The sequence below is a fragment of the Magallana gigas genome, chromosome 3 (genome assembly GCF_963853765.1).
Source record: "Magallana gigas chromosome 3, xbMagGiga1.1, whole genome shotgun sequence".
NCBI classification, from domain to species: Eukaryota; Metazoa; Mollusca; class Bivalvia; order Ostreida; family Ostreidae; genus Magallana; species Magallana gigas.
In genome coordinates, this window is record NC_088855.1 from 13,773,921 (window position 1) to 13,797,637 (window position 23,717).

Here is a 23,717-nt window from a genome sequence, read left to right on the forward strand (position 1 = left end):
GAATGACTGTGATGTTAAGAAAAAAGATGAGAAAATTTCTCAGTTATTAAAATTTATACTTTTTTACTTTTTTATTAATCATATATGCATGGATCCTATTGGTGTGATTATGAGACTTTACTGTTATTAGTAAAACCAACAACGACCTGCTAACGAAAATGGCGACTGAATACACACACAATGGGAAGTTGAGGTAGTCTTGATCAGTCTTTTATTTGTGATTGTTGAATCAGTGACTATGTAATTGAGATGGGTTATTCATTTTTTGGTATGAATTCAACCATGATTAACGGGAATTATCCTGTGTCAATTTTTGTCGTTATTCAGATTTCTTTTTTTAAATTCAAAGTTATGTAAAATCATTATAATCCAATGGCGTGTATTATCATTTTACAAATTTCATTGATTTATTAAATGATCCATGATCTGTGTGTATTTTAAGTTCTAAAATAAAAGCATTTTCATTGTAGTACATTTTGGTACTGTACATATGAAGTCAACTTTCACATTACACTCATTTACAGTAAATTATCAATGTGGGCACTCCACGCCGGGTAAAGATTTAAAGAAATAATTTTTTAACGAGATTATTAGAATCGTTCATTAAATACTCGTGTGGGATAGTGAAATTCCACCAAGGGGACAAAATTCATGGTCTAGGACTGGCCTCGTCCTAGACCATGAATCTTGTCACCTCAGTGGAATTTTACAATCCCACGCGAGTTTATTATGAATTTTTATTTTTCTTGCATTATTTTACAATATTATTTTACCGTCATTTAAAGCGGCATAGTAATACTTAGTGTAAGACAGAAAATTCAAACACTGCTGTCTCGCACTGGACAAACAGATCTCACACCGGTAATAATGCGAGAAAATAGGATTTTAGCAATGCAAACAACATGAAAGTACCTTGGTAATAATGTTGAAAAATTTATAGTATAGGTTTCCATGCATACACACCATAATGAATTGTGTATCCTAAAAATTGTATGGTATTGGATGGGGGCTGGTTGGCATTAGTGAGAGTCAATACATATACATCAGTAGGACTACATTTATTATTGGTGGGGACATATTGACAATTAACCCATCAGGTTTTGTCTCATTGTTACATACACAAACACTAAGTAACTTATTATATAAAATAAAGAATCGGTCATCATTTTATAAACAGAAAATTAGGATATATTCTTTCTACAGTTAATATTTTTATCAATAGTCAAAGACTACAGTTACTAATTTGATACTTTTTATTGAAGCGAGGATGAAACCTCAGAAAGTGATGCCAATGTCCAAGAAATAGATGAAGATATTGAGGTGGAAGAAGAGCCAGAAGCAGACTTTCAAATCAGCAAAGAAAAGAAAAAACATAAACACAAACACAAGAACAAGAACAAGCACAAACATTCTAAGCATGGAGAGAAGCGAGACGAGAAAAAGAAACATAAACATAAGAAGAAAAAGAGTAAGAACAGTAAGAATGAAAAGGAAGGGAGATCTTCTAAAAAGATGAAAATTGATGACTCTGTTGATTTAGAAAAATTAGAGGCTGCCAGAGAAGCTCTGAGAGAGGTCCTGCAGTCAGAGAGCAATGGAAATATCATTGATTCTAATCCAATGGAGCTGATAGCACAAGGATACGGGACTGATTCAGAGGAAGAAGGAGAGGTGGACTATGAAGAAACACAGAAAGAGAAGAAAAAGAGACTAGAGTGGCAGAAGATGCAGCGAACTCGTAGAGTGAAGGAGAAAGAAGAAAAAGGAGCTGATAAAAAGGAGAAACAGGTGGTTGAGGAGGAAAGTGGAGACTCAGACTGTGAAATTGTATCTGTGGAAGCAGCTACTCGGAAAATGCCCCCAATTAGAACTCAGAGCAGTATGTCCAAAGAGAACAAAAAGTCCAGCAAAGTAAGCAGTAGAGACACTGATCGAAGAGATAAAGACAGAAGAAAAACGTCAGAGTCCGAAGACTCTGTCAGAAGGGATGAAAGAAGGCGACAGGAAAGAAGTAGTGAGCGGCCTCACAGGTCTAGAGATAGGGAACCAAGGGATAGGGAACCAAGAGATAGAGAACTTCACTCTAGAGATAGAGACAGATCCAGGGAGAGAGAACGATCTGTAAGAGAGCAGGAGAGTAGGTTAAGAGAAAGGAGACTCTCTCCAAGTAGGGAGAGGAGTAGAGATAGAGTTGGTAGAGAGAGAAGGAGTCGTTCTCCAGTTCGAAGAAGGTAAATTTCATTTATATCTTTATTTTTGCAATTTACAGCATTTTTTAGTGTGCTTTTTTGCTTATTCTTTTAATAATTGATGGGGTATTTTCTTTCTTTAGTCAAGATCGATCTAGAGATGCAGACCGGGGCAAAGAAGGAGGAATGAGTGCCAGAGAAAGATTAAGAGAGGAGAGACTCATTGAGGAAGAGAGACGCCGAAGGAACGGCGAGGATGACGATTCTCTGAGGCGTAATGATGATGATGACAGACGATTTAGAGATGACAGGCGGGACAGAAGATCCCCACCAATCAGATCAATGGACAGGGGGTATGTCATTGAGTTCCTGGTCATAAAAGAAGTAACTCAATAAGTTATAACATTTTACTGTCTGTTATCACCTTAATTTCCCTTCTTCATAATGTTCGAAAGGTACATTAAAGATTTCCGCCTAATTTAGGTAGGAGCAGTTTTGTAATAAGTTATCTTCAAAAAGTTAACTAAAGTTCCCTCAAAATTAAAGATAAGGTGAAAATAAATCAGTGTTGTGAGTTGTGCATATATAAAAAAAGTTCTGTTAATTGATTTTGTGCATTCATTGAATAATTATAATTGATTTTTTCAGGCGGTTTGACAGGAGTAGATCGCGGGACAGAAGAAGAGGCAGAAGAAGTAGATCCAGGGACCGCAGACGGAAGGATAAGAACGAGGATAAATTCAAAGGCAGCTTGTCAGAGGGAATGGCCCTTCAGCAGGAGTCAGATGAAGAGTAAGTTTTAAAAAGACTACCATCACAAATGTTCACTTTCTATTATGCAAAGGGTAACCGCAGCATCCTATTTATAACCTATGTGGTTTAAATGGGTTATGAAAGTCTTAATTGAATAATTTATCTTCCTCAAGGATCAACATTGATATCCCAGACGATGACGATGATGATGAAGATACTTTGATAGAGAAAAGAAGAAAGCAACGCGAGGCTCTTTTGCAGGTGATGATTTCTTCTTGAATAGTTTTGAAATTTTTTTTGAAAGAGATTTTTCTTCTGTACTGCAATTTATTTTGATAAGCGTAGTATTATGTATGTGTATCTAATTTCAGCGTTTAAAAACAGAAGAAGAAAGCCTACAGTCAGCTCCTTCACCTAAGCCTCCCTCACCTGCTCCATTACCCTCAGCCCCTCAGTCACCCTCACCCTCTCCATCAAGGTCACGGTCACCCTCCAGATCAGAATTTAGGTCAAGGTCTTACTCCCGGTCAAGGCCAAGGCATCGTTCATCCTCCAGAAGTTCTAGCTCTGACAGCAGCAGTTCCAGCTCCAGCTCGGAGTCCGACTCTGAAGATGATCACCCAAAAAGGAAGTCCAGAGGAAGCGAGGATTACAGGAGGAGGAGAAAGTCCAGGAGTCCAGATTACCACCGAGAGAAGAGGAAATCCCAGAGTAAATCCCAGAGTCCTGATATCGACAGGAGAAGGGAGGAATCAAGTAGTTCAGAGTCAGATGATTCCGATGACAAAAGAAGTGAAAAGGATAAAAAGAGTGAAAGAAAGGGTAGCATATCTACTGATCAGTCAAGAGAAAAGCCTAAAAAGAAAGAGCAACAATCTAAAGATGCCAAATCTGATGGTAAGTGAACTTAATTATGTCTTTGTATCTTTTGATTTGTATTTAAGTATTGAAAGTATGCTAATCAGTGTTTCACTATTGTCCAGCTGATGGAACCACAAAAGAGGGTGAAAAAAAGAAGTCAAAGGCCGACATGTTTGCTGACACACAGGATATGTTCAGTGATGATTACGCTGTAAGTATCTGCAATTGCTAATTTTTATTCAGCATATACCATACTATTTACTAAAGAATTACTTCACAACAAGAAATATATGAAATGTTTACGAATAAAAAAAAAGGTAATTTCTTATTTGTCCAACACTTTTAATTTCAATTCATTAGTTGGGAAGTCCAAGCACAGTTTCAAGGTTTACTGGGCCAGTGGTAGAGAACCCCACCCTGATTGACAACTGGGATGATGCAGAGGGCTACTACAGTAAGTAGTTGTACATGTCCATCATTCAAACCACTCAAGTGGAAAAGTTATGTTGTAAACTTGATGTATCATGATTGACTCTGATTTCAGGGGTGAGGATTGGGGAGATGCTGGACAAGCGATACTCTGTGTATGGATACACAGGACAGGGTGTGTTCAGTAATGTGGTCCGAGCCAGGGACGAAGCTCGAGGAAACATGGAAACAGCCATCAAAATCATCAGAAATAACGAAATCATGTAGGTCCATCTTTGCAACCAGTAATGGGAAAAGATCCATGTAACAAAAATGTTTAAATCAATCAATTCTTAATCAAATAATATACATGTACTAGTAAACACTATTCTGCTGATTTATTTTTGGTTTTTTTTTTTTTCAGTGATGCATTTAAATGAATTAATATGGTTTTATCATTTTTTTTTTCAAGGCACAAGACTGGACTCAAAGAACTTGAATTTCTCAGAAAACTTAACGATGCTGACCCAGACGATAAATTTCACTGTCTCCGCCTTTATCGACATTTCTTCCACAAAAATCATTTATGTTTAGTGTTCGAGTCTTTAAGGTTAGACATGATTTTTATGTGATTTTGTGATGTAAAATCTAATTTAATATATGATAATTGTGTTTTGTTATTTATCAAATTACTTAATAGGAATCTTATTTTAAATTATTTTTTAAAGATATTAGAAACATTTTTTAGGTAGTTTGACTTTAATGAAAAATAAAATAGATAGCTTAATGAATTTCTACATAAGAATCTCTGAATTTTGTTTGAATGATTCTGAATTAGATATTAAAATTTGTGTCTGTTATTATAAAAAAAAAAGATGTTCTGTTTTGTAGTATGAATTTAAGGGAAGTCTTAAAGAAATATGGGAAAGACATTGGACTTCATGTAAAGGCCGTCAGATCGTACAGTCAGCAGCTGTTTTTGGCCCTTAAGCATCTCAAGAGGAACAGCATTCTTCATGCAGACATCAAGCCTGATAACATTCTGGTCTGTACAGTGTAATACTAAATATTAGTCTTTCTATACATGTCTGAAGATAGAATTTCACAAGACTTGATAAATGATTTGTAACAAAGCAGCAGTTGTCATTGATAAGACATGGTTTGATTCAGTTAAAAACCATGGTGGATGTACATGGATTTCATGATTTTTTTTAATCGGCAAAGTAATGGGTGAGGATACACTGAAATCAACATGTTATTTTTGTATCATAAATGACAAATTACAAAAAAAAAAAATCATATATATGTGATTCCTGATGTCTTCATTCTTACATTCTTTCTGCAGGTCAATGAAAGTAAACTTCACCTGAAGCTTTGTGACTTTGGATCAGCGTCGCATGTCTCGGAGAATGACATCACCCCCTATCTGGTCAGCCGATTCTACAGAGCTCCAGAAATCAGTAAGTAATTGTTTAACTTAAACTGCTAGCTGATTTATTGAGATTTTGTTCAAAATTTTTTCATAATCAGCTTTTTTTTGGTGAAATAAAGTACTGGTATTTAAATACTTCTAACTGCATAATATTTAGCGTAAACTGTATTTGATAGATACTAATTTTTAACAAGTTGGGTGTATTTTCAATTCAGTGCATTTATCTATGTACCTATTGTACCCATTCATGGGTATCCATTGTACCCATGTTTAGCATTATACTGACTTGGTGGAAGTGCTTTCCACTAAAAATGATTAAATGAACACACAGCCAAATGTAGCTCATTTACAGTGGATGACTTCATATATAATACATTTACTGTAATTAATTGACTTCTATTTTCTGTGCTTTGCAGTAATTGGAATGGGCTATGACCATAATGTGGACTTATGGTCCGTGGGAACAACCATCTTCGAACTGTACACGGGCAAGATCTTGTTCCCTGGGCAGTCGAACAATGAGATGCTCAAGTTCATGATGGACCTGAAGGGAAAGTTCCCCAATAAAATCATCAGAAAGGGTATGTTTAGGGATCAGCATTTTGACAGCAACTACAACTTCCTGTATCATGAAGTGGACAAAGTCACACACAGAGTAAGTCCTTATGTTTCATCAGCAATTTCTTGTCTATGACGTGTGAATTGTAAAATCTTAATTTTTAAGCTAATTCATCTTAATTTGTGATATTTTAATATGTTTGTTAGTTGTACATGACACCCTGATATTTTAATGCAGTTTATCACTCCCATTGTTTGTCTTCTCTTGTGATAATTGACATTTCTTACAACTGATGTGGAGAGTGAAGAGTAAATGTAAGCAGAACAGGGGCTTTCTTTAATATGAAAGTTACATGTATTCTTATTTTTATATCTTTCAATATAAAATTGTAAGATGAAAATTATTCAAGTTGATGTACTGTAAATTAGTGTTTAGATTTTTTTCAAAAGTTTAGGTCGATGCATGTTATAAATGTAAGGTAATGCAAGAGAAAATGTATATTTATTTAATTCCACTTAATTTATTTAATCACAATTTATTTAATCACAAGCCTCATTATGGAGTCTTGACATGGTGTCTTGTCTCAGGGTAGATGGAGGTTCGGGTTGGGGGATCACTTACTTAACATATACAATGACAAGCTTGAGTCTTGCCCTTTAACAAGGATTGCCAGGTAAGATCTATGGACATGTGTTTTGTAGGAGAAAGTTTCCGTTCTGAGCACCATCAGTGCCAGCAAGGACCTGTTTGCAGAGTTGATCGGGTACCAGCGCCTCCCTGAAGACCAGCTTAAGAAAGTGCGGCAGCTGAAGGACCTCCTGGATTCCACCCTCATGCTGGACCCCAGTAAACGTATCTCCATTAACCAGGCCCTGACGCACTCATTCATTCAGGACAGACTGTGATCAAAGACTGTATGTCTAGTGAGGGTATAGGTTGTCGTGAGTGAATGCACACTAAACCTGTGTAATGATAGGCTCATAAATACTGGCCTATACATAGGGGACATATTAGGGGAGAGGAAAAAATTGATAGCACAATGTGCTGGAATTGTACAGATTTGTTTGTACATGAACTCCGTGATTTGTGAGCGTTATTGCCAGAATGCTTGTACGGAATTACAAAAAGAGACTTAATGTTTTGACTATTTTATTGCGATTTTTGTATAAAAAAATTATTGTCGAGACTGTATGTGATGTGTTTTACATTTCAGTATGAGCTACAAGCCTAGGGGCTCAATGCCCCACAGACAGGAAAACTCTTTTGTATATAAGGTAACCATACTGAACTCCGCTGACTGTGCAGTCATCTCTGTAACATTCATGTGTTTTTATTTGACATACTGTAGGTAAAATAGGTAAGAAAAGTTCCAATTTTATCTTAACAACAATTTAAAAACAGTCATTTCAAGAACGTTTACTTTATTTTCAGTTTTTTCTTCAGAGGTCATTATTGTGTAAATTTGTATGTCAGTATGTACACAATTTAAAATTCAAAACTATTATTTCATAATTGTATTGTATTCAAAGATATTGAATATTTGAATAAATTTAGTTTGCTCTAAAAATATATTTCTAAAAAGATTTTGGAACTTGTTTTGTTCCAGACATGATGGTATAAATACAGAAAAGTTTGATCCTGATTGTGATAACTTCAGCTCATGTGTCAAAGATAAGTGAAAACCAAGATGCTGCACTTTGATTCAATTTTTTCAAATGATAGGAAAAAAAACATATTTCCTCTTCATTTGTTTCCTCTAGCCCCAATGCATAAAAATCTTTTCTTACATTTATATATTTGCCAAGATATTAGGGGAAAAAATATCAGATATATTAGATATATTATAGGAAAAAAATAAGATATATGACTTTTTTTTTTGGTATATGTTTTGATTTCCATGTTTTGTCTTTGTTATGTATTGATTTCTTTGTAGTTTTGAAATAAATATCTGATGTCAATGTTTCTCTTCACTTAGGCCTTAACAGCACAGTTAAGAAAGCCTGCTGGGTAGCACACAGGGGTTTTATGTGGTAATAATTGTTTCTTGATTACTTTCAATTGATTGTTGTCAGATTAGTTGTCTAATTAGATTTTTTTTTTATTACCCTCTTCTTTTTTTGACCTACATCCGACAAAGACATGCAGACAAATTGTCAATTTTGTATTAGACAATGAGATATTATTCAATCACTGTGTGCTAAGAGATCTATTCCTAAATAAGTTGCTTTTCTCTTTGCATCTTGTATCTGAGAGAGATGAGACACATCTCATTGTGACAAGACCAGCGAGTTGAAAGCTGAGATCAGGCTGGCAACTGGACAATGGAGGAATTATCATCTCGGCTCACGTAAATTGCAAACAATCATGTATGGCAAACCCTACTGTTGAAAACTGAAATACACTTCTCAGGGTTCATGGCTTTTATGCCAAAATTGAGAACAGCAATAAAAAGCCCTGCTTTGTTGGAAAATAAATGACACTTTTTGATTTCTTCACCTAAAAGTGGTGAAATCCTAATGGATTAATATTTCAGAGGGAAATAATAAATACGATTTCCAAAGAACATATGGTAAAGGTTTAAAAAAAATTTGGTAAAGTGTCTGTGTATTTATTCAGTGTCGATTAGAATAGAATTTGATGAGAGAAAAAGTATCAATTAACACTTTGATATCTGTTGGGTGTTTTGAAGTAAGTATAAATCTTGCTGGTTCTAATAAGAAATCGGATTTGATATTTATAATGAAATACTTCTCTGTCTTCCAGATAAGAAGCCCAGTCATAAGAAGAGGAAATGCATATCAAGGTTATAAACCAATCAAGTAGTAAAGCATGTTATAATGCTTTTGAAGAAATTACAGGTGCCCACCAATAAAAAAAAAACCCCAGAAAAAATCAATGTTATTGAGAATCAATTTCTTACTTAAGTTACCCTTTCTTTATTAAATGATGTTGACATATTTTGAAGAATTACATATATATGATTAGTATTTGGCTATGTAATAATGTGTCGCATAGGACAAAATAACACTGATGTGCATCCAATCAAAAATTGAAGGAATACTCTCTCTCTCTCTCTCTCTCTCTCTCTCTCTCTCTATATATATTTATATAAAATCTAGCTATCTATCTTCAAGATAGAAAAAAAGATAGATAGCATTAAGGTGAAAATGATACTATTTAATATATACATGTTGATGCTATTATGCTATATAGAAAGTATTTTTGATAAATTTATCAGAAAGTTAAATTGGCCAACAAATATATTTCAGGTTTGCTTTTGGTTCACTCTATTCAATTGGTTTCTGATAAATTAATATAAAAATGATTTTGTTGGGGGTGGGATAAAATTTAACAGTTATTGTTGTATCTAATGAAGATTTGATTAAAGTTGGTTTAATACCGAATCAGAAGAAAAGTGTTTGACCGTTTGTAGTGTTAATATTTAATTTACTGAAAGGTAAGGGAAATGGACTAAGTAACATTTTTTCCAGATGCTTGTAAGCAAAGAGAGACTATAGCGTTTTTTGAACAATTTTTCTAGATACATGTATTTTTTATTTCAGGTAAGCCTTTTAACATACTTTGTGAATTTAAATTGGACTCTTCAAGGACATATTGATGGGCCAGATGATTGCTTCATGTTAACTTCTGAGGGAATTGTGATGAACTTTAAATTTCTGATGTGGAATCAACAGCTCCAATCAAAATATATTTTAAAAAACAATTTTCAAATTACATGTAATAAATGATGAACTTGTAACCGTTTCTCCTTTATTTTCTACAGAATGATACTCTAAATACATTTTTCCCCATTTGTAAATACTTGAAAATAAATAATATCTTGTTGAACCCATGCTTGATTAAGCATTTGTTCGAACAGTTCAAAAATATTTTATTTATATCAAGAGAAGTTAAATAAATTAAAAATGCATGAAATTAAAACAGACACTTGTCTACATCACACAATAATTTCAATGTAACTTGGATTTTACATATGCCTTTGTTTTACAATATTGGAGTAGACTCCAACGCAGAACAAGTGCGTAAACGTACATATTACTAGTTTATTGATTTGCATTGTTGTAATAGCGCAAATGAAACCCTTTTGCAATCCATCAATCAATTTTCACCCTTTCCAATAAAATGAGGAAGTGTAAAGTGATTAAATAACGGTAACAGTCTACATCATATACATTAGAATAGCCTGTCGCTTACATATGTTTTTTTTTTTTTACAACGAATTAATTTTTAACTTATCCTCCATCTTCACCTTGAAGACCCTCCGATAAATATCATCATCTCTCCATTCAACGTGATCACCAATCCTGACTTTAGAGTGAAGAAGTCTAGGTATCTCGGCAAAGGAAACATTACCTACTGTAATAATGATTATATCGCTCAGCGACTTTCCTTTCAAATGTATTGCTTCTCCAATAAACAGATTAATTAGAGGATATGTTTTCAGATGTCTGGAAACGACAATGATTATTTTTCTGCTTGTTTCCATGGTATCCACCATTGCTTTCATCATATCAGCGCTTCCCGGGGTGTCTCGATCGCCAAAGTATATCTTGTATTTTCCATGGTAGTTGTCATCTTCGTTTCCTTTGTCAAAGTCTGGTAAAAGATGCGTCTTTATCCACTCGTAGTCCTCGGGATACTCGGAGTATATGATACAGGCGTCGTATTCCATATAATTCAGATCTCTGTTCCTTCTACCAAAGCAACGAAAGAAGCGTTTCTTTGTCGTATACCAGTAAAATAGGATGTGCATGTGGTATAAGTAGGCACAAACATAAAGAATTGTAACCAAAAAAATGACACCGACAACGACTTTTGCAGGTACTTGGTTGCATTCAATCTTCGTCTCGTCAAACGACATCAGTGGCTTGCCTTTCCAGTCTTGAGGAGAATGACATTGATATTTCTTCTTGTCCCTTACATTTGTCTTAGTTTTGTCGATCCATCTTCGAAACCATCGAAGATCACACGTGCATGCAAATGGATTGTTGTTAAAGTTTATATCTGTCAACGATTCCAAGCCTTTCATACTTTCTTCATCTACGACAGAAATCATATTATTTGAAAGGACTAAAGAGCGAAGCTGCTTAGCCCTGGATAAGATACTCCCGTCTAATCCAGGTATCCAATTGTCTTCTAAGTTCAAGATTTCTAGGTTAATCATGTCTCTAAACAAGCGAGAAGATAATGCATGAATTTGGTTGTTTGACAAATCTAGGATTTTGAGTGTATTTAACCCTGAAAATAATTTCCCCTCCGCATCATTTAGCAGAAATTTCCCTAGCTTGTTCCCTTTAAGCTGCAACTCCTGTAGAGATTTGAGGCTTGAAAACATTGTTATTGGTAAAAAGGAACACCCATTATCGGATAGATTTAAATATTTCAGTGACGTCAATGACGAAAATGTTTTGGAAGAGTTTTGTATCGTTGTCAACCTGTTTTGTTGGAGTTGGAGCTTTGTTAGATTTGCTAAAGGTGCAAATAACTGTTTAGGAAGGGTGTTAATTCTGTTTCCATGCAACTGTAGGTCCTGCAGGTTAACAAGTCCAGAAAAAGCGCCTTTAAACAATGTTAATATCTTATTGTTGCCCAAGTGAAGGCGTTTCAAAAGAGTCAAATTTGAGAAAATGTTGTTGTTTAAAACGCCAACATTATTTTCAGCCATATAAAGAAACATTAAACGTTTTGGTAGGTTCGATGGAATATTTTCAATGAAATTATTGCTTAGTATGAGATTGTTAAGATTTTGTAATCCACTGAAGGCGTCGTCGTGTATGTCACGAATTCCACAACTGCTCAAGTCCAAAGAGTTTAGTTGGGTCAAATTTTCAAAACTTTGAGCCGGAATTGTGTAAAACTCGTTGAAACTGAGGTCAAGGGTTGACAAGTTCATACTTTTCAACCATCGAAAAGATGAAGATGGTACTATAATCCGTTGAAGTTCATGTTGGGAATACTGAGCGAGTTCATAGGAGCCTGCTGTAACCCCTCCAATGCATTACATAGTTCACCGTCTGTAATAGGGTTTAATCCAAGTTTCAAAGATTGTAATTTTGAAAGTGGCAGAAAACTTTTATTCGAAATCTTAGTGATATTGTTTCTGGCAAGCTCAAACTTTCGAACGCTGCTTTGTTTTAAATTTTCGAAAGATTCTCCATCCAGGTTTTGAATGTTGTTGTTGCTAAGTCCAATTCTTTTTAAATTTGTCATGTTCCTAAATACCAAATGAAAGGTACAGCTCCGAATAATATTTCCTTCTAAAATTAGATCTTGAAGCGATTCTAAATTCTGTAGAATTGGAATTTCTCGTAGTTTATTACCGCCAAGGTGCAAAAATTCCAAAGAGGTTTCTTCGAAAGATCTGGGATTTAACTCGGCAAGTTCATTATTTGTTAAAGTAATATTGACAAGCGATGATAGATTAAAGAATGTATCTGCTTTAATGACAGTTATCTTATTATTTTCCAATCGTAAAGTTTGAAGTTTTGGAAGACACTCTCCAGAAAACGCAAATGGCGACAATGATGCGATACTGTTATTTTGCAACTGTAACTCGACAAGATGAGGAAAAGCACAGAAATCATCCTTACCAATTGCATATAGTTGATTATTTCCGAGATATAATCTTTCCATGTTTGTTGGAAGCTTCTTTGGTAATTCCAGTAGTTGTTTGTTCCTACAGTCGACAGCAGTTTTGGTGCAAGTACAGGAGGACGGACACGATGTCTTACCGATGACAAATAAAAGTTGTCTTAAAACAAGAAACGTACATAATGTAATTTTGCACATGGTTAAGAAGACAGACTGACACGTGTACTGTGCCCAATCGATACTGCTTGTGGTTTTTCAGATTATGAATTAAATACTATTCCTTATCAAGAAACTAGTTTACGAAGTTTAACAAGACACACACCTCTGCAAATGTTGATAATTTAGCTGACCGTTGTTATCTTTCAGACGTGCATTTAGTATTGGGATCATTATTGGAAAACACACAGTTTTAATGGTCGAATCACGGGTTGCAGTTAATAAAAGAAGCGTTTTAATTGACCGATTTGGTCCTCGTCAGATGGTACCCCCCACTCTTACCTGCTTACGCGGTATTGGTAATTTATGCATCAACTGCCAGCTGTGACGTTTATTGACCAGGAGTTTTCACGATAATCTCTTCATGTTTTTTATGTTGTAAACAATTGTCCAAACCACGTTGGTTAAACAGATTCCCGATTTCATCTTTCAACATAATGTTTCATCGATAAATTCAATTATTTAATTTACAAGGCATCAATTTAAGTTGCGGCAGTATTTACTTATTTTGTTGTAGTTTACTCTAAAGAAGTCATAACAGATGCTGACAATACATTACATAAATTGCATTTTATTGAACTTCAACCGGTCAATGGTACACTTTTTCAAGTGTGCATGTGTTTACAAACATACTCAAAACTTGAAATCTACGGCACAAACGTGTCCAATTTTTGACTGATTTGTGATTTACTTCATTTAGTGGCTCTCTGTCTATAGAAACATTCATTCAATTTTAATACATGTACCTCAATATTCATCAGACAATATTTACTACTGATTTTGACGCTTTATTTGCCACTGACTTTCTTTCAAACACGGTAATCTAACTCGGATTGTAAAATTCACGATGCAGACCGAGTCGTCATTTTGCACAGTTTTACATGTATATAAACAAACAACACTTCTTCATTTTAAACGGAGCTGGTGTCGGTGTTTCAAAGCTTTTCAATACATATTGATTGTTAGCAAATTTTACAGCAAGCGTTTTGTGAAAAAAACCCAGTCTGTTCAACTCAGTTACTGACGAATTTCTTCTTTACATAGGAGGTAAACATCGCCCGTTTGTTCTCAAATAACTCTGTAATTTTTATCTTGTGAGTACAACTTCATTTATTTATAAGCCCCCCCCCCCCCCCCCACACACATTTAATTTGTTTCCAAGTGTTAGCGTCATGCAGGTTATCAACGTGCATTTGATAAATTTTATATAAATGCGCCAATCAGAATCTTTGTTGCGAATCGCGATTGAAATACACTACGAAAGTGTCATCACTCAACGCAATGCTAAATCGGCCACATTTTATATTTTCATGTTAGACTTGCGTTTAAAGAAAGGACAAATGGTATTGCTTTGATTTTTATAAAAATGACATTTAATATATAAATATTTTTTATATACAATAATTGTAGAACAGTAGAAGAACGATGAACAATATGAATTCTTATAAATATAGCGTTGGTTTTTTTTATCATTCCGACAGTAAGTCTCTCAAAAAAATCATTTACAATCTATTTCTTCTATACTTCTCAATTGGGTAAATAATATATCAAAGTATATACATGGACACCAATTTTAAAGCATAACTTACTATTTTAGTTGAAAAGCATAATATAACGAAAATGTCACTAATTTGAAACTCAAGGTTTAACAAGCAACAATCTTGATCTGGCATCTTGGTATTCAATTACATTAAGTGGAATTATTCATCAATTTTTCTTCCATCTTCACCTTGAAAACTCTCCGATAACTATCATCATCTCTCCATTCAACGTGATCACCAATCCTGACTTTAGAGTGAAGAAGTCTAGGTATCTCGGCAAAGGAAATATTACCCACAGTGATAACAATAATATCGTGCAACGAGTTTCCTTTCAAATCTAGTGCTTCTCCAATGAACAGATCTCTTAGACGGTAGGATTCCAGATATTTGGAAACGACAATGATAATTTTTCTGCTGTTTTCCATAGTGTTTACTGATGTTTGCAGATTGTCAGCGCTTCCTAAGGTGTCTCGATCGCCAAAATATAACTTGTATTTGCCATGAAAGTTTTGATCGTTTTCACTCCCGTCGTCGAACTCCTTTAGAATATTCGTTTTTATCCACTTGGAGTCCTCGTCATCCTCGGAATAAAGGATGTATGCATCGTATTCCATGTTAACTAATTCAGTGTAGTTTTGATTCCTTCTTGTAAAATATCGACGAATGCGGTTCTTTGTTGAATACGTGATAAATAAGATGTGCATGCGATACCAATAGCTGATAGAAATTAGAACGACAAACAGTATTATCACGGTCACAATTATTCCAACGGTTACTTTTACAGATACCAAGTTGCATTCGATCTTCGTCTCGTCAAACGACAACAGTGTCTTGCCTTTCCAGTCTTCAGGAGAATAACACCTGTATTTCTTTAAGTCCCGTACGAATGTTTTAGTTTTGTCGATCCATCTTCGAAACCATCGAAGATCACACGTGCATGCAAATGGATTGTTGTTAAAGTTTATTTCTGTCAACGATTCCAAGCCTTTCATACTTTCCTCATCTACGACAGAAATCATATTATTTGAAAGGACTAAAGAGCGAAGCTGCTTAGCCCTGGATAAGATACTCCCGTCTAATCCAGGTATCCAATTGTCTTCTAAATTCAAGATTTCTAGGTTTATCATGTCACTGAACAAACGAGAAGAAAATGTATGAATTTGATTGCTTGACAAATCAAGTAATTTTAGTGTTTGTAACCCTGAAAATAATTTCCCCTCCGCATCATTAAGTAGAAACTTTCCTAGCTTGTTCCCTTTAAGTTGCAACTCCTTGAGAGATCTGAGGTTTGAAAACAAGGTTAACGGTAAAACAGAACACCCGTTGTCGGATAAATTTAAATATTTTAGTGACGTCAATGATGAAAGTATTTTAGAAGAGTTTTGTATCGTTGTCAACCTGTTTTGTTGGAGTTGCAACTTAGTTAGATTCGTTAAAGGAGCAAATAATTGTTTAGGAAGGGTGTTGATTCTGTTTCCATATAATTGTAGGTCCTGCAGATTAATAAGTCCAGAAAAAGCACCTTTAAACAGCGTTAATATCTTGTTGTTGCCCAAGTGAAGGCGGTTTAAACGAGTCAAATTCGTGAAGGCATTGTTGTTTAAAACTTCAACATGATTCCCAGCCATATAGAGATATAATAAACTCTTTGGAAGATTCTTTGGAATATTTTCAATGAAATTATTGCTAAGCATGAGGTTGTTTAGATTTTGAAGCCCATCGAACGCATTTTCGTGTATGTCACGAATTCCGCAATTGCTCAAGTCAAGAAATTTCAATTGGGTTAAATGTTGAAAACATTGAGATGGAATTGTGTAGAACTCATTGAAACTAAGATCGAGGGTTGACAAGTTCATACTTTTCAACCATTGAAAAGAAGAAGATGGTACTATTCCGTCAAAGTTCATGTTGGCAATACTAAGAGAGTTCAGAGGAGCCTGCTGCAACCCTTCTAATGCATTAGATAGCTCAGTGTCTGTCAAAGGATTTCTTCCAAGTTTCAAGGATTGTAATTTTGTTAGCAACAGAAAGCTGTCATTAGATATATGAGATATGGTATTTCTGGCAAGTTCCATTATGCGCACATTGCTGGTTTTTAAATTTTCGAACGTATTTTTGTTTAGAATTTGAATGTTGTTGTTGCTAAGTCCAATTCTTTTTAATTTTGTCATGTTCCTGAATACCAAATGAAAAGTACAGTTCCGAATACTATTTCCTTCTAATATTAGGTCTTGAAGAGTTTCCAAATTCTGTAAAATTGGAATTTCTTGAAGTTTATTACCGCCAAGGTGCAAAAATACCAAAGAGGTTTCTTCAAAGGTCCTGGTATTAAGCTCAGCAATTTTGTTATTTGTTAAAGTTATATTGAGAAGCGATGATAGATTATAGAATGTACCTGCTTCAGTGAAATTTATCCTATTGTTCTCCAATTGTATGGTCTGTATTTTCGGAAGACACTCTCCAGAAAACACGAAAGACGACAGTGAGGCGATAAGGTTATTCTGCAACTGTAACTCAAAAAGTTGTGGAAGAAAACAGAAATCATTCTTTTCGATAACTTTTATCTGGTTATGTCCGAGATATAACTTCTGTGTGGACGCTGGAATATTCCTTGGTACTCCTTTGAGTTGTTTGCCTCTACAGTCGACAACATCATTGCGACATGAGCAGTGTTGTGGACACGAAGCCATCCCGAAGACAACAAAGATTTGTCCAAATAATAAAAAAACATAAAAAGTGGTTGTGTACATGGTTAAAAACGAAAACTTGCACGTGTACTGCACTACAACGACATTGCAGACTTTGGCAGATTGCGATTCATATCTTTTTTTATCGATTCATATTGAAAGTAATTAAGCAGAAACCTAAAACGAAAGTAAAACAGGTAGATTGATAACAGATAACACAATATTAAGATATTTAGGACGAGGTTTTAACTTGCTGTTGAATTCACGTATGTTAGGTAAATAAAGATGATAGGCGGATAAGATTGTAAGAAACAATTATTGATTTTCAACAATTAAAAGAATCAATAATTTTAATACTGATTTTTCGTATCGACGATAATCTATGATAACAATGTTTTCGCAAATATTATCAAATATGTAAGACTGTGTTTTCACTCATTATTTTACATGCATTTTATCATCAAAGAACCATGTGAGTACCTAACAAAGATCTACACGGGGTTCGTAAGTCAATTTTTAGCATTATTGAACCTCAGTTTGGGTGAATAACAGAATCTAAGCGAGAATCAAAGCTTCTTGGATTATAAAACAATCTAATCATCCTTTTTCATAGTAATTGTAGTTTGGAAGGATTTATGGAGGGTATGTTATTTTAATAAGATTATACTGTTGTTTTAATATTTAACTGTAACTTTAATGTGATTTTAGTTATGATGAAAGTAGATATACCGGTATTTTAAAATGATTTTTAATAACTTGACAAGATACTGTCTATAAAATTTCACCTGGTTCTGTTGCAAAAAAATTTTTTGTATTTCCGCACAAGATTTAGTTTCTTGTCAAATGTCATATACCAGTTAATTCTCTCTCTGAATGATTCATGATTTTGCATTGTAAAACAATGCTGATGTCTATTTGACAAGTTCATGGCCTAGACTTAAAACACGTCAAATGATACATTATCTTTCGAAATACAGCTTAAAAGGCTTTTTTCAAAAAAGTAGAAATTTGCCTGTAACAAGCTTTTCTTGAGTGAGATGTGAATTACATCATTTCTATAGATAAATCTACTGAGAGGAGGTGCTCCTGGTTATGCATGATGATTTTAATGTTTAAATCATTAATATTCTCTGTCATAAACATAAAAAACGAAATCTTATTGCATTTTCTATTTACTAATGAATAATTATAAAAAATAGAAAACCAGCTATTAAAGAAATAGTACTGTATACAGGGAATTATTCGTTCCTCTCCCTTTTCGCCCTCGTTGTCATCGGGCGAATTTAGGGCTGGGCGAATGTGAATGTATCAAATTATCTCTCTTAAAACACAACTGCATGTGGCGAATTCAAGCAGGGGCGAAACTGTTTGCAAGACTAGTGTAGATGGGCGAAATTACATGGGGCAAAAATAACCCTGCATACAGCAATTATTTTTAACAACATGATATTTAAAACAAACAGTAGCTACACATAAAGGCATATTTTATACAAACACTTAGATAAGATAAATGCTCTTATTAAACAGTTAAGCTATGACCTCAGTCACGTCTTTCATACGTTTAAGTTCTGCCTTTAGTCTTTGTTTAAATAACCAAATGGCATCCACATCATCTTTCCAGAGCAAAAACTCATCTTTAGACACTTTTCTTTGCAGCGATTTTGGAATGCATGCAAACGAAACACCACAAACATTAATGACAATAATATCGTCGATGACACCTTGTGATTTTAACATTACAGCAAGATCAATTTCGAATTTGTGCCGAGCACTGGAGAGATATTTTTCTGTCAAGACGATGATGACTTTTCTGCTCATTTCAATGTTGTCGGAGATACTGGAAATCATACTGCTTCCAGGGACAGAGTCCCTATCGTGAAAATATAACTTGAATTCCCCTTTGAATGGTTCTCCCGGTGACAATTCTCCAGAGTCTATATCGGGCAGTAGCTGTTCAAGGACCCATTTGTAATCGTCATCTGCATACGATATGTACGCGTCAAATACTAATTCATGTCCATCCTGATAATTTATTGGCTGATAGCGAGCTCCACTGACCACACAGCAGTTTTTCAGACGGTAACATCGGTAAAGAATCCACCATCGCTTCTTGTAGATAATGACGCAGAAGACAAGTACTGTAAGACCAGACGCTACGCTAACCCCGACCACAAAATACAGGTTAAACCAAACACAGTTAATTTTGGTTCTATCAAATGATAGGAAAGGTTTTCCTTTCCATACATTCGGAGAATTGCACACGTAATTATCGACATTTGCAATGTTTACTCTAGTTTGGTTTACCCAATCCCTAAACCATCGAAGGTCGCAAGTGCATGCTAAGGGATTGTTATTCAGATTCAGCATTTGAAAATTACTGTTTTGGGAGAGATCTTCAAGGGAAGATGAATTCACCAACGATATGGAATTATCGCTAAGATCAAGACTTCTAAGCGCAGACGTTTGTTTGAATAAACCATTGTTCCAACCAGAAATTCTATTGCTCTTCATTGTTAACGTCTGTAAAGAACTAAGATCCTTAAAAATCGAAATTGGTAGGTTATGTAGAAAATTCTTTGAAAGACTAAGTGTTTCTAGTTTGTGTAATCCAGCAAACAAAGTTCCAATATTGTCACTTCCAATTAGACCTTCAAGATTGTTGTCATCAAATTTTAAATGTTTTAATGACTGCAAATGGTTAAATGACTGTAACGGCAGAGAACTACACCCGTTTTCAGCAAGCGAGAGAGACGTTAAGGACGTCATGGATGAGAAAATGTCTGGCGAATTTTGAATAGCTTTTAAATTGTTATTGCTCAAGTCCAGGGAAATTAGTTGTCCGAATGGAGCAAACAGTTCTGCGGCTAGACTACTTATGCTATTGGAAACGAGATGTAGCTTTTGTAGGCGGACTAAACCGTTGAATGCTAATTTGTTAACCTCAGAAATTTTGTTGGAATCCAAATAGAGGTTTTTCAACGACACTAGATTAACAAATGCATTTTCACCAAGAGCAACGATTTGATTCCTATTCAGATACAGTATATTAAGCGTTGATGGAAGATTTGTTGGAACTTTGTTTAAAAGGTTGTTTTCCAGGTTCAAATTGGTGAGAGTATCAAGACCGGCGAAGGTGTCGTTGGCGATAGTCTGAATCTTGCAACCCTTCAGATCGATCTGTTCTAGCCTCCTTAAACTAGCAAAGGCACGACTAGGTAGTTGGTTGATTATGTTATCACTCATAAGCAATTGCTTCAGTAATGTTCCATTTAAAAGTGCAAATGTGGACGAGGGCAATTGACCTCCAAGCTGCAGTCTTGCTATATTAAGTGAGCTCAGCGATGAGGACTTGAGACCTTCTAATCCAATTTGTAGTTTTGATGCCGTTAAAGGATTTGAGCTTATTGTGAGAGACACAAGTTTTGTCAACGGCAGAAATGCTTCCCTGGAAATGTCAGTTATTTTATTTCTGGATAGTTCCAATTTTCTGACGGGACAATTTTGCAGGTTTTGAAAAGTTTCTTTAGTGAGATTTTCTATCAGATTTGAACTTAGACCAATTGTTGCAAGCTCTTTTGAATTCTCGTAAGTATCAGGAAATGTTGCGTTCTTGACTTTATTTCCCTGTATGCTAAATTGTTGTAGTCCAGGTAGTAATGATATTGCTGGAATGTGATCTAAATAGTTTTGTCCTAAATGCAAAAATGACATCTTTAAACATTCAACAAATGACCGTGGATGAATGAATGTGATATAGTTATTAGTAAAATAGGTCAAATTTAGACTTGTCAAATTGAAAAATGCATTTTCTTCCAAAGAACTGATGCGATTGTTGTCAAGTCGTATCACTTTTAAATTCGGTAAACTGGTGCCATTGAATGTCCAACTCTTTAGTATAGACAGTTTATTATTCTGTAGGTAAAGTTCCTGCAATTCAGGAAGACCACATAGTGAATTTGGCTCCAAGTTCGCAATTTCGTTGAAGCGCAGATAAAGTTTTTGAACTGATTTTGGTAGACCTGTTGGTATTTCCATCAACCTTTTACCGTCACAGTTGACTGAAGTAAGTACCCTGTTGCAAAAACACTTGGCGGGACAAGTGTTTGTCCATGCAACATCTACTAGCAACAGCAACAAGCTTAATAGCATTGCCAAAGTCATCTTCTGAAAGACAAAATTGCATTTAATATTAGCAAATAACATGTTTTTTGTCGGCATAAAAAACAGGAAAAACCTCTTACAGCAAATCTCAAAGTCTGAATAATTTAAATATATACTGTACTTACTAATTAAACCAACAAAACTAGATAAAAGCAATTAACTTCAATGAGTACATGACGCCAGTGGGAAAATAGTTTCTCATGTCGCTAGACAAACGGAAATAAGCCTGCACATCTTTAGCACTTTAAGTACGATAAATAGTATTTTGGTTAACATTTTAAAAGTACCATTGAAATAGTGCCAGGGGAAGCAAGGGACTGGATCAGATGACAAAGGATAAGTTAAACACACTTAGTACTTGTTTTACAATCATAAATAAGATATTCTGTCTTCTTCTGTTTCTTTCATTTCTACGAATCGTTTGTGTTAGTCCTATATAATCCTAAAACACTTAAGCAATGGTAACTTTTTACTCAGATTTAGCTTTAAGTTTTAGTTCATTTCTATCTTACGAATAAATTATTTTGCTTGAAGACACAATTCAAAGCAAATGCAAATAAAAGATAATTCTGAACTCTATTAGAGCGAATTAAGGTGAAAAAAAAACCGCTCATAAAACTGAGATTGTTTGCGCTACAAACATTAATTTTGTAATAGCTTTAGAATGTTATCCATTGCTTTTTTTGTCATGTAGATTTGTAGATAGAAAGCTACAATTATTCATTTAACATAGCGAAACAGTTTTCCCATCTAAATCGAAACATACAGCTTTAAATAAAACATACATTATTGTTTTAAACAATGGAATCATTTAGGAGTTCACATTCATTTCGGTTGGCGTAAGCATAGAAAAAATATTATAGCATTGGCTAATGCAAGGAGTGCCGCTAATCATATATATAAAAAAAAAATAAACAACCTACCATTGTCGATGTCTTTTTATAAATTTTACTTTGGTAGCACATTTACCTTTTTGTGGTTTTTTCCCCGGGCAGTTGCACTTGTTTTTTCAAACCGCTATATCATCTATTTTTAAAACAATAGATCCACGCTACATCTGTGTGCAAATATCAGAGAGGAATGACAATGTTGCAATGAAAAATAGACTGTATTGGTCTCTCAAATGATTGACAATACGATAAAAATCGACATAAAGTACTTACTTATGAGAGTCCTGTTTACACTTGGCTCCTGTTTTGTTGTCGTTATCATGAGTCAAGCAGGAAATCATGACCTGAAAAACCGACGGTTGTCGTTCGTTCCGATTTCCCAAAATTCACTATAAAAGCTGGGGCAAAACAATAGTTACGAAGTTTGTCTGTTCATACTTTGAGAAATGAATATGTATTCAGATAAAAAGACTAGATTTAAATATAAAATATTTTTCATAACGTCGGTATACATAAAAGCACAATATAATACAGTTAAATAATGGCAATCTGTATAAAAGAGACTCTTAAACAATCTTGGTGTAAAAATTATAACACATGTCATATGTCATAGATTGTGCATTGTACTTTCTTAGAAAAAAACCCTTATTTTAAGTTTTGAATAATGTATAAAAATTTTAACAACGATTTTAAAACGTTCAAATTTCAGGTTTTGCATACTTGATACGAAATAAAACAATTTTAATGTGTTTGAAATGTGTGGTTACAGCGAAACTAGATACAACATTAACTTGAAATAGCCTTAAATAGGATAAAATAGGATAAAATAAAATGTATATGCAAAGCAAAATTAGTTTAATAAATAGACATCTAATTTATGTTGATCAGACATCATTATTTCTAAGTATTTTGAATAAAGTTATATCAGATGTAAATCTGACGTTTTGTATGACATCCGATTTTGGTTACATTTTAAGTTTACTATTTCGTCAGATTGGTAGACGTTCAAAAGACTTTTTTTCAGATACTGAATTGAGCCAAAACAGACGAAATGATAAAGTATCAAAGATTTAAGATTTGTGTTAAACTACAGTAAAGGATTTCCAAAACATACCTTATAGGAAATTGAGTTATAGTAAGATTTTATAAAGAGAAATCTTCGTCAAAAATAGGCGAAGCGGAGCAAAATTTTGAAGGAAAGTCTGTGTCCAAAAACTGCCGTATTAGGTATGGTTTTCGGGCCTGATGTACTTTTTAACGTGCAAATCAAACAGGTGTGTTTTAAACGCGTACTTCTAACCGAGTATTTACAGGATATTGGTTTTATAAAATTGGATATTAATACGGTGTTAGAATGCTAAGATAGACGGTTAAAACAATATTTACAATTTGTAAAAATTTACAGATA

The 23,717-nt window shown here is 34.4% G+C and overlaps 5 protein-coding genes across 12 annotated transcripts; 1 reads left to right on the plus strand and 4 right to left on the minus strand.

Moving 5' to 3' along the window:
- Positions 1 to 60: 60 nt before the first annotated feature.
- Positions 61 to 9,085, plus strand: LOC105331925 (serine/threonine-protein kinase PRP4 homolog). 6 transcript variants are annotated; one of them, XR_002200010.3, is made up of 16 exons: positions 61 to 193; positions 1,263 to 2,231; positions 2,333 to 2,542; positions 2,838 to 2,981; positions 3,116 to 3,203; positions 3,314 to 3,839; positions 3,926 to 4,014; positions 4,164 to 4,257; positions 4,348 to 4,495; positions 4,684 to 4,821; positions 5,103 to 5,256; positions 5,557 to 5,671; positions 6,060 to 6,298; positions 6,904 to 8,232; positions 8,456 to 8,549; positions 8,966 to 9,085. XR_002200010.3 is itself a non-coding variant. In XM_011434300.4 (14 exons), exons 1-14 carry the CDS (start codon positions 159 to 161, stop codon positions 7,105 to 7,107), a joined length of 3,153 nt encoding a protein of 1,050 aa, XP_011432602.3. In that variant the 5' UTR covers positions 61 to 158; the 3' UTR covers positions 7,108 to 9,085. The 6 variants fall into 6 exon arrangements, 1 of the variants encoding a protein (XP_011432602.3); XR_002200009.3 differs by having other exon boundaries at positions 6,904 to 8,549; XR_002200005.3 differs by having other exon boundaries at positions 8,456 to 9,085.
- A 391-nt stretch (positions 9,086 to 9,476) lies between these two features.
- Positions 9,477 to 12,116, minus strand: LOC105331921 (toll-like receptor 3). Its single transcript, XM_020068777.3, has one exon. It carries the CDS (start codon positions 12,114 to 12,116, stop codon positions 10,434 to 10,436), a length of 1,683 nt encoding a protein of 560 aa, XP_019924336.3. The 3' UTR covers positions 9,477 to 10,433.
- A 32-nt stretch (positions 12,117 to 12,148) lies between these two features.
- Positions 12,149 to 13,378, minus strand: LOC136273640 (leucine-rich repeat-containing protein 4B-like). Its single transcript, XM_066078577.1, has one exon. The coding sequence runs from the start codon at positions 13,010 to 13,012 to the stop codon at positions 12,149 to 12,151; it is 864 nt and encodes a 287-aa protein (XP_065934649.1). The 5' UTR covers positions 13,013 to 13,378.
- Positions 13,379 to 14,417: 1,039 nt separating this feature from the next.
- LOC109619212 (insulin-like growth factor-binding protein complex acid labile subunit) lies at positions 14,418 to 18,269 on the minus strand. Its single transcript, XM_066078575.1, has one exon. The coding sequence runs from the start codon at positions 17,319 to 17,321 to the stop codon at positions 14,721 to 14,723; it is 2,601 nt and encodes an 866-aa protein (XP_065934647.1). The 5' UTR covers positions 17,322 to 18,269; the 3' UTR covers positions 14,418 to 14,720.
- A 145-nt stretch (positions 18,270 to 18,414) lies between these two features.
- On the minus strand, positions 18,415 to 22,678 carry LOC105331922 (toll-like receptor 13). 3 transcript variants are annotated; one of them, XM_011434297.4, is made up of 3 exons: positions 22,583 to 22,678; positions 22,389 to 22,476; positions 18,415 to 21,422 (listed from the first exon to the last, which is right to left on the minus strand). In XM_011434297.4, exon 3 carries the CDS (start codon positions 21,417 to 21,419, stop codon positions 18,786 to 18,788), a length of 2,634 nt encoding a protein of 877 aa, XP_011432599.3. In that variant the 5' UTR covers positions 21,420 to 21,422; positions 22,389 to 22,476; positions 22,583 to 22,678; the 3' UTR covers positions 18,415 to 18,785. The 3 variants fall into 3 exon arrangements, with proteins under 3 accessions (XP_011432599.3, XP_034337881.2, XP_011432600.3); XM_034481990.2 differs by having other exon boundaries at positions 22,343 to 22,476; XM_011434298.4 differs by lacking the exon at positions 22,389 to 22,476 and having other exon boundaries at positions 22,583 to 22,654.
- Between the last annotated feature and the right edge of the window lie 1,039 nt (positions 22,679 to 23,717).